Source organism: Blennius ocellaris (assembly GCF_963422515.1).
Source record: "Blennius ocellaris genome assembly, chromosome: 23".
Classification (NCBI taxonomy): Eukaryota; Metazoa; Chordata; class Actinopteri; order Blenniiformes; family Blenniidae; genus Blennius; species Blennius ocellaris.
The window spans coordinates 18,652,431-18,662,803 of record NC_137672.1 but is presented as its reverse complement, the minus strand read 5'-3'; the positions used below and the strand labels follow the sequence as shown (position 1 = coordinate 18,662,803).

General features: G+C 40.6%; 1 protein-coding gene across 1 annotated transcript; it reads left to right on the top strand.

The window, feature by feature from the left end:
* Positions 1 to 380: 380 nt before the first annotated feature.
* klc2 (kinesin light chain 2) lies at positions 381 to 9,853 on the top strand (the record flags this gene model as incomplete). Its single annotated transcript, XM_080518721.1, has 13 exons — positions 381 to 608; positions 1,532 to 1,874; positions 2,884 to 3,100; positions 3,186 to 3,375; positions 3,476 to 3,649; positions 4,432 to 4,531; positions 4,951 to 5,000; positions 5,154 to 5,221; positions 6,252 to 6,360; positions 6,452 to 6,601; positions 7,414 to 7,538; positions 8,507 to 8,564; positions 9,291 to 9,853. The coding sequence occupies 13 exons, from the start codon at positions 381 to 383 to the stop codon at positions 9,372 to 9,374; spliced, it is 1,896 nt and encodes a 631-aa protein (XP_080374847.1). The 3' UTR covers positions 9,375 to 9,853.
* Between the last annotated feature and the right edge of the window lie 520 nt (positions 9,854 to 10,373).

The window sequence follows — 10,373 nt, the reverse complement described above, 5'->3', positions numbered from 1 at the left end:
AATGACTCTTTACGTCGGTAAACAACTCTTTCTGTCATGAATCGACTCTTTTTATGTCGAGAAACGACTCTACGTCGGGAAGCGACTCTTTATGTCTGGAAATGACTCTTTATGTTGGGAAACGACTCTTTAGGTCTGGAAACGACTCTTTATGTCGGTAAACAACTCTTTCTGTCATGAATCGACTCTTTTTATGTCGAGAAACGACTCTACGTCGGGAAGCGACTCTTTATGTCTGGAAATGACTCTTTATGTCGGGAAACGATTGAGCTCATTTGACGTCGCTCAGCGGCAGATAATGTATAAAGCAGATCCCTGATGTTTTGTCCCCCCCCCCCCCTCCCCCCCGCCGCCCCCCCGCAGTGCGCCTGAACCCCGGCATGTCGGCCATGGTGTACCCTCGTGAGGAGGCCCTGGAGCGGCTGAGCCAGGACGAGATCGTCCTGAACACCAAGGCGGTGATGCAAGGTCTGGAGACGCTGCGCGGCGAACACGCCCAGCTGCTCAACTCGCTGCTCGACTGCACGCAGCCGCCCGCCGCCCAGGAGAAGTCCGGCCTGCTGCGCAAGAGCATGGAGGCCATCGAGCTGGGGCTGGGGGAGGCGCAGGTGAGGGGGGGGAGGGGGGCGTTAATATACACTTATTAGCTAAAACACTTGAGTAAAAGTCAAACTCGGTTTAATTAAAGTTGCTAAAATATGACTTTTCTTTGCTACGCTAACAAAAAAAAAAAACTTCCATTAAATATGAAGCGTGATCCAACAGCTGTTTTCCCCGTTTCCATGGAAACTGACTGTTTTTTTTGCCCAATTTTCACAGAGATGTAGCATTTTCAAAAAGTTTACTTGGAGGCGGAGCGTTTTCCAAACCGTGTTTTCCACCGTTCACATGGAGACGTGACATTTTCAAAAAGTTGCCCAATTTCCATTGAGATGTAGCATTTTTTTAAAAAAAGTTGTGTTTTCTCTCGCTCACATGGCGAGCCGGCATTTTCAAAAAGTTGCGTTGTCCCATGCCCATGGAAACGTAGCATTTTTTTAAAAAGTTAGAATTTTCTCGGTTCCCACGGAGACGGAAGTCGGAGCGTTTTCAAAAAGTTGCATTGTTCAATTTCCATGGAGATGTAGCATTTTTTTTTTTAAAGTTATGTTTTCTCTCGCTCACATAGAGAGCCGGCATTTTCAAAAAGTTGCATTGTCCAATTTCCATTGAGATGTAGCATTTTAAAAAAAAAATTGTTTTCTCTCGCTGACATGGCGAGCCAGCATTTTCAAAAAGTTGCGTTGTCCCATTTCCATGGAAACTTAGCATTAAAAAAAAAAGTTTAAATTTTCTCAGTTTCCACAGAGACGGAAGTCGGAGCGTTTTCAAAAAGTTCCACGCCGGGAGCCGTTTCCCTCCGAGCTCCGTCGTCGTGTAAACGAACCCCGGAAACTGAATGTTTTAAGTGAACCTCGGTCATTCAGTTTGAAATGTTGAGATGGAGGAAGCTGCAGTGTTTTTAAAAAGTGCCCCCCCCCCCCCCCCCCAGGTGATCATCGCCCTGTCGGGCCACCTGAGCGCGGTGGAGTCGGAGAAGCAGAAGCTGCGGGCGCAGGTGCGCCGCCTCTGCCAGGAGAACCAGTGGCTGCGGGACGAGCTAGCCGGGACGCAGCACAAGCTGCAGCGCAGCGAGCAGAGCGTCGCGCAGCTGGAGGAGGAGAAGAAGCACCTGGAGTTCATGAACCAGATCAAGAAGTTCGACGACGACGCCTCGCCGTCCGACGACAAGAGCCAGGGCTCGGCGGCGGGCGGCGGCGGCGGAGGGGGAGGGGCGGGGGAGTCCAAGGACAGCCTGGACGACTTGTTCCCCAACGACGACGACCAGGGCCCAGGTAGGACCCAGTCACAGCCTTTATTTATTTTATTTATTTTATTTATTTTATTTATTTTATTTATTTTATTTATTTTATTTATTTTATTTATTTTGTTTATTTTGTTTATTTTTATTTCATTTATCTTATTTTATTTTATTTTATTTTTTTAATGAAATTTTATTTCTTTTTTTTCTTTTATTTAATCTAATTAAATTACATTTTATTTTATTTTTTTCATTTTATTTTATTTTATTTATTTCATTTCATTTTATTTTATTTACTTTATTTTATTTATTATTTTATTTTATTTAATCTAATTAAATTAAATTAAATTGTATTCTATTTTACTTTATTTTATTACATTTCACTTTATTTCTTTTTTTAATTTTATTTCATCTTATTTTCTTAATTTATTTCATATTTTTTATTTTATTTATTTTATTTATCTTGTTTATGTTATTGTCTTATCGTGTCTTCAGAGGTTCTTTTCAGATTCATTTGAACTTAAAATTTTAAGTTTTACCAAATAAGGAGTGAAAGACGAACGTCATCAGCAGAAAATCTCGTATCTCATTAATTCAGAAAAACAGAGCTGATTTTTATTGTTTCTGAATTTATTTTATCTCATAATTCTGAGAAAAACAAAAATGTAAAAAATAAATAAAATGGGGAAAAAAGCAAAAAAACATTTTTTTTACACTTAATATAGGAAAAAAAGCAAAAAAAAATGAAATCAGGAAAAAATGGCGGGGGGTGCAAAAACAGCTTTAAAAAAACAACTAAAATGACTAAAACGTCTACAAGAAAAAACCTTCTAAATAGGAGAAATAATAAACCCTTAAAACTACTTAAAAACAGCTAAAATTGTCAAATAAAAATGCAGAAAATTAAGAGCGAAACTTCTAAAACCGGAAACGTTTAACATCCTGAACCTTCATAAATATAGTTTTTGTTCATGTATCCAAATCACACGTTCAAATTCCGCCTCATTTTAAAGGTTCAATGTGTTTTTTGCGCCGTCCTGCAGCCCAGCCCAGCGGCGAGGCGGCGGCCCAGCAGGGGGGCTACGAGATCCCGGCCCGCCTGCGGACGCTGCACAACCTGGTGATCCAGTACGCCTCGCAGGGCCGCTACGAGGTGGCCGTGCCGCTGTGCAAGCAGGCGCTGGAGGACCTGGAGAAGACGTCCGGACACGACCACCCCGACGTGGCCACCATGCTCAACATCCTGGCTCTGGTCTACAGGTGGGGCTCGCCGCGCCGCGCGCCCCTTTTTATCGAAACGCGTGCGCGGCGCTGATTTTAACGTAATTTGACCTTGGTCTTCCAGGGACCAGAACAAGTACAAAGAGGCGGCTCACCTCCTGAACGACGCCCTCGCCATCCGGGAGAAGACGCTGGGGAAGGACCACCCGGCCGTCGCCGCCACCCTCAACAACCTTGCCGTGCTGTACGGCAAGCGGGGCAAGTACAAGGAGGCGGAGCCGCTGTGCAAGAGAGCGCTGGAGATCAGGGAGAAGGTTAGCGACCGCCGCGCTGCGCAGCCCCGCATCGCCCCGCACCCTTTTAGCGAATTTGGCCGTCTCCTTTGGCGTGACCTTGCCCCGGCGTGCGTTCCAGGTTCTGGGGAAGTACCACCCGGACGTGGCCAAGCAGCTGAACAACCTTGCCCTGCTGTGCCAGAACCAGGGCAAGTACGACGAGGTGGAGTACTACTACACGCGGGCCCTGGAGATCTACGAGTCCAAGCTGGGAGTCGACGACCCCAACGTGGCCAAGACCAAGAACAACCTGGTGAGGGGAGCTGGGCGCCTCCGTCCGGCCGCCGCGCAAAACCAGCGACCCCAGAGGACGTACCTCATAGATGACACGCGGAATACTGAGATTTTTCAGTCTTAAAGCAGTCGTTCAACTTCACAGGAATTTTGCTCCCGGTAAACGAATCGTTAACAGAAGTCACAACACGCTTTTTGTTTACATGCTCCTGAGAGTCGCAGAAATCAACAAGCTTCCTGATTCGGTTACCGAGAATCTTTATAGAAGCTGCTTGTAGCATATTTACTAGTAGAGATACACCGGTATCGGTATTGGTGTCTGTATCGGTACCAGTATTGGTATCAGTATAGCTATTGGTATGGAAATCAGTATCGGTATTGTGTGTGTATAGCTATTGGTATCGATATCGGCATGGTATCAGTACCAGCATAGGTATTAGCATCGATATCAGTATTGGTATAGCTATTGGTATTGATATCAGTATGTATCAGTACCAGTTTTGGTATCAGTATGATATTGGTATAGGTATTAGTATCAATAGTGATATTGGTATTATATCTGCATCTGTATAGGTATTAGTATCGATATCAGTATCGGTACGGTATAAGTATTTGTATCGATGTTGGTATTTGCATCGATGTCAGTATTGGTATTGATATCAGTATGGTATCAGTGCCAGTATTGGTATCGTTATTGGTATCGGTATTGATACCAGTATTGGTATCGGTGCAGCCCCATTTTCTCCGTTTCTCTCTGGGAACTTTGTGTTTTGACGGCGACCCCTTGTGTTTTGCCGTCAGGCCACATGCTACCTGAAGCAGGGGAAGTTCAAAGACGCCGAGTCGCTGTACAAAGAGATCCTGACCAGAGCGCACGAGAAGGAGTTCGGCTCCGTCAACAGTAAGTCACCGGTCGCTGGCGATAGTTTGTCATCGACGCTGCGTCCGCCGCCGCCGCCTCCTCCTCCTGCGGCGGTTCGGGTTCCAGGATTCAGGTTTGGGTTTGTCCTCGCCCTGATCCGTCACGCTGCACCACACATCAAAGGATTTACTCTGTGATACCGAAGCGGCTTAACGCCGATCCCCCCTCCCTCCCTCCCTCCCTTCGCTTAAGTCCATCAAACCCTTATTTGCTTACGAGCGCTGCACGAGAGCGGGATAAATCTGGAGCTTTTTGGTTTTTTTTAAATATTTTTTTAATAAAATGCCTCGTGTCCACAAAGGCGCTTTGATCTGGTCAACAACTATTAATCCTGTTTTACTCAAACACACTTGATTTGTGATTTTTTTTTTTTTTTTTTTTCATTCCTTCTGCCGCAGACGACAACAAGCCGATCTGGATGCATGCGGAGGAACGAGAGGAGAGCAAGGTCAGTCGTCTGGATTGACCCCCTGCTGGCAGGCGACACTTCACAGCCTGACGGGAGGGATGGAGGGATGTTTACATCTCCCTCTCTCTCTCTCTCTCTCTCTCTCTCTCTCTCTCTCTTTACACAATTTCCACCTCTTGTTTTGTCTCTCAGGGGAAACGCAAGGACTCTGGTCCGTACGTAGAGTATGGCAGCTGGTATAAGGCCTGCAAGGTGGACAGGTGATGAACTTTTTTGCACACGTCTGCTTATTTAAGGGGTTTTTAATTCTTGAAAGTAGAAGGAGAAATAAAATCTTTGTTGTCCCTTTTTTTTTTTTTTTTATAAAGTTTTTTTTTTCTGATGTCATTTCTTTTTAACTAACAAATCAGTAGTGAAATATGTCTTTACCTACCAGTGATCGTCCCCATCATGGCCTCTGGCCCTTTTAAATATTGATAAAATATACATTTGGATTTATTTTAACAAGACTTTTATTTTGAAAGATTTGGGGTGTTTTATTTTGAAAGCCAGCTGAGCTCACATCTCGCTAACCCTTACATATCTAGTTTTAAAGGTTTTAGTTTATTTATTTATTTACTTATTTCTTTATTTCTTTATTTATATTGATATATTCCTTTAATAATAATTTATTTATTTACTTAATTCTTTATTTATATTAATATATTCCTTTAATAATAATTTATTTATTTACTTAATTCTTTATTTATATTAATATATTCCTTTAATAATAATTTATTTATTTACTTAATTCTTTATTTATATTAATATATTCCTTTAATTATTTATTTATTTACTTAATTCTTTATTTATATTAATATATTCCTTTAATAATTATTTATGTACTTATTTCTTTATTTATATTAATATGTTCCTTTATTTATTCATTCATATATTCCTTTATTTATTATTTATTAATTTATTCTTAATATATTAATTTATTTATAATTGTGTTAATGTTCTGCATGAAATGTGTTAAAAAGAAGAAAAAAAATTATTCTTTTTTTTTTTCCGGGTTAATACCTATTTGAGCCGCCACGACGCCATCTTTGATTTCCCAGAAGCCCTTGCGGCCAACGTAGTTTGATGGCGGCAAGTTCTCTTTTGTTTGTAAATAAAAGGACTTTGTTGTGGCGGATTTATTCTGCGTGAGACTTTTTAATGTGAAAACATATTTGAGGTATTTCTTCCAGTGGAGTGACTTTTTGTTGTTGTTGTTGTTGTTGTTGTTGTTGTTGTCCGTCCTGCCAGTCCGACGGTGAACACCACCCTGAAGAGCCTGGGGGCGCTGTACCGCCGTCAGGGCAAACTGGAGGCGGCGGAGACGCTGGAGGAGTGCGCTAGCAAGTCGCGCAAGCAGGTCGCAAAAAACACGATTTCAACTGAACGGATACTTGCCGGACCGCTCTGGTCCAGGAGACTTAATCTGCCCCTCCCCCTCCCCCCCCCAGGGTATCGACGCCATCAACCAGAGTAAGGTGGTGGAGCTGCTGAAGGACGGCGGCGGCGGCGGCGACCGGCGGCATAGCCGCGAGGGGATGAACGGACCGGGGGGGCAGCGCGGCGACAACGACGGCGACGACTCGGCCGAGTGGAACGGGGTGAGATCGTCGCACCCGGTGGGGGATGAAAGGAAGAAAACTCTTGTTTGTTGATTTACATCAAAGGAGGCAAACGTTTTGGTTCCGGAGCCACAAAGTCCATCTTGACTTTTCCTTTGTCGTGGAGCGAATGTACGTCACGAAAATGTCTATTTTCACAATAAAATCTAACTTAAGAATTACTACTAAAGATAAAAGGAATTCCTTTGATTTCTAACAACTGTATAAAGGCAGTTTCTTTTTAATTTTCTTTATTTTTGAACCACTTAACCACAAATCATCTTAAAATAGACGTTATAGAAAAAAATCTTTTCTTTTTTATAGACATATATTTGTTGGTTTTTACACGAACAATGTATAAAGTGTTTTTATATAACAAAGCCATGGCGCTCGTAACAAATCCCTCCTGAATGGAACGTATGGCAGCGCTTATGAAGAAGAAATAAAGAAAAACGTCAATGAAATAATAATAATTAAATAAAAAGAAATAATACAATATATTACAACTATATATATGTATTTTATTAATTTTTTTAAAACTGCTTTAGAGGCTTTATAGAGGAAGTGATTCTCTCCTTCATGAGGTGAAATCATTCCGTTCCGTGTGGATTTTAGCAAACCCCCCCCCCCCCCCCCAAAAAAAAAGTTTAGATATAATAATCTATATAAGAGAAGTGGCAGGAAGTCGTTAATGGTGCAAAAATGCAGTGAAAAGTCGAGCTCCTCCTCCGGCTGCTGCTTCATGTCGACGTTGAGGTTGAATGTTGGTTGACGACGTTGGTTGACGACATGGTGACGTTTGTTTCCTGCAGGACGGGAACGGTTCTCTGCGCCGCAGCGGCTCCTTCGGGAAAATCCGCGACGCTCTGAGGCGAAGCAGCGAGATGCTGGTGAAGAAGCTGCAGGGCAGCGGACCTCAAGAACCAAGGAACCCGGGGTGAGCAACGTGGGGGGGCAACGTGGGGGGGCAACGTGGCGGGGCAACGTGACGGGGCAACGTGGCCGGCCACTATTTTATTTTTTGGACAAATTCACAACTTGACAACAAAATGTTACAATACAACAATAAAAAGTTACAATACAACAAGAAAACGTTACAATAGAACAAGAAAATGTTACAACAGAACAACAAACAGTTACAATACAACAGCAAAAAGTTACAATAGAAAAACAAAAAGTTACAATCGAAAAAAAGTTACAATACAACAACAAAAAGTTGCAATAGAAAAGTAAAAAGTTACAATAGAAAAAAGTTACAATACAACAACAAAAGTTACAAAAGAACAGCAAATGTTACAATAGAACAACAAAAAGTTACAATAGAACAACAAAAAGTTACAAGACAACAACAAAAAGTTACAATAGAACAACAAAAAGTTATAATAGAACAACAAAAAGTTACAATAGAACAACAAACAGTTACAATACAACAACAAAAAGTTGCAATAGAAAAGTAAAAAGTTACAATAGAAAAAAGTTACAATACAACAACAAAAGTTACAAAAGAACAGCAAATGTTACAATAGAACAACAAAAAGTTACAATAGAACAACAAAAAGTTACAAGACAACAACAAAAAGTTACAATAGAACAACAAAAAGTTACAAGACAACAACAAACAGTTACAGAACAACAAACGTAACTTGTTGTTATTGTGTTGTTGTTGTTGTTGTTGTGCCTTGTCGTACTCCTTCATCCTCACAATCAGCCAATCAGGCTTCAGTGTATCAGAATCCGTTTGTTCACAAAATGACTAAAAACTGCTGAATTGGACAAAACGAGTGTTTTCCTGCGTGATTTTCTCGTCGACACCAGATCATTGAGGCTTGTTGTTTTGCTCCAGCCGTCCAGTTTGTGTTCCTTCCGTTTGGATCAACAAACATGTCTTGTGTTTGTTGTTTGCAGCATGAAGCGAGCGAGTTCCCTCAACTTCCTGAACAAGAGCACCGAGGAAACCACAGAGGTACGTCCATGTTTCTGTTGTGTGATGTTGATTCTAATGTTTCAATGTTTGTCAATAAAGTGAAGAATGTAGCTTTTCCACCCGAGTGCATCGCTGATCCTCCGCTCACCACCAGGGGGAGCCAGGGGATTGACTTTATATTAGATTTATTTCATTATAATTTATTATGATTATTTGATTATTATTTAAAGGCTATTTATTTAGCTGTTGTTGTTCATTTTGTTTTGTTTGTTTGTATTTCATTCAAGTTAGAAATAAACATCTAAGAATACATTTTTAAAGAATTATTCAATTATTGTTTAAGCTATTTTAAAAGGTTATTTGTTTATTAATTATATTTAATTAAGACAGTTTGTTTTAGGTTATTATTAGAATTGTATTTATTTAACTATTATTTAGTTGTTATTTATTCATTGTTATCTGGAAGTTATTTTAAAAGGTTATTAATCATATTTAATTAAGATGTTAGAGTTTTTTTGTTATTAGAATTATATTTATTTACTATAGTTAAATTATTATGTAGGTTATTTATTTATTATTGTATTTTTATCATTGAATTATTATTTAGGATTTTATTTAAAGGTTATTATTCTGGATGTGAACTAAGTTGACACCCGGAGCATCGGTCAGAAATAATAAAATATAATAATAATAAATTAATTCATTAATAATACAAAACAATCACGATAAAAAAGTGAAAGTAACATTGAAACTCTCGGTCTTCAGGAAAACACCTCCGGACTCTCCGACTGCAAAGTGCTGAGCGCCAGCAACGTGGACCTCTCCAGACGCAGCTCCCTGATTGGCTAGACGCCGTGGCGGCGGCGGCGGTTTGATTCAACGACTCTCAAAGATCAAACATCCATTTATTTTATTTTTAAACGAACACTGGGAAGAAGAAAAGCCGCTTCACTGTACAAAACCCGCCGCCAGAATATCTAGATGACACATTTATCGAGCATGCTGCTTTACGAGGGGGGCGGTCGTACCTGAACGCCTCGTGTGTGTGTGTGTGTGTGTGTGTGAGAGTGTGTGTGTGTGAGTGTGTGTGAGACGCAGAGCGCCGTAGCAGAGCACCATATTCACTCCGGCGTAGGTCAGTCCCAGCAGATATATTGCACTTTGTATAAACATCCAGTAGCATGACGACGCGCCGACCGTCCAATCAGAATGCAGAACACGGATAGTTCAAAGAAAATTTAAAAAACATCAAAAAAAAAAAAAGGTACGATTTGCTAATTTTAACAAGCAGAGGAAATATTCGCACTATTAACTATCTCGACCTCACTTCTTGCCTTCTTGGTTGTTTTTTGTTGTTGTTTTTTTTAATGTTATGTATATGATGTTTTAAATTATTTCACTCTGTATATAGAGCACGTTGGTTTTGTTTACACTTCGTTGAGTTGAGATGAAAGAGAAAAGTGACCGGAGGGTTAAATGCTGGATTCTTTAACCTCGACGACTGACGCTGGCGCAATCCGGATGTGATCGTTTATTTAAAAAACGATACGGAAGAGAAATGACTCCGGTAAACGACTGTAGAGTAAATAATGCGTCTATTCCAATAAAACTCTCCATCAAGTCGTTGGTTTTCTAGTTCTGGGTTTTTAGAACAGGAAAGTAGGACGAGCGCATATTTATCACGAAACGACAAAAAAAAAAAGATCAAAGCATCAAAATGAGAGAAAAAAAAACGTCTTACCTGCTTAAGTGTGACTAAAACCAAGTGAATAAACGGCTTTAAAAAAAATAAAAATCAATAAAATCGCTCAGCGTGTCAAAGTTAAACTACAATCAAATCTTTCAGGA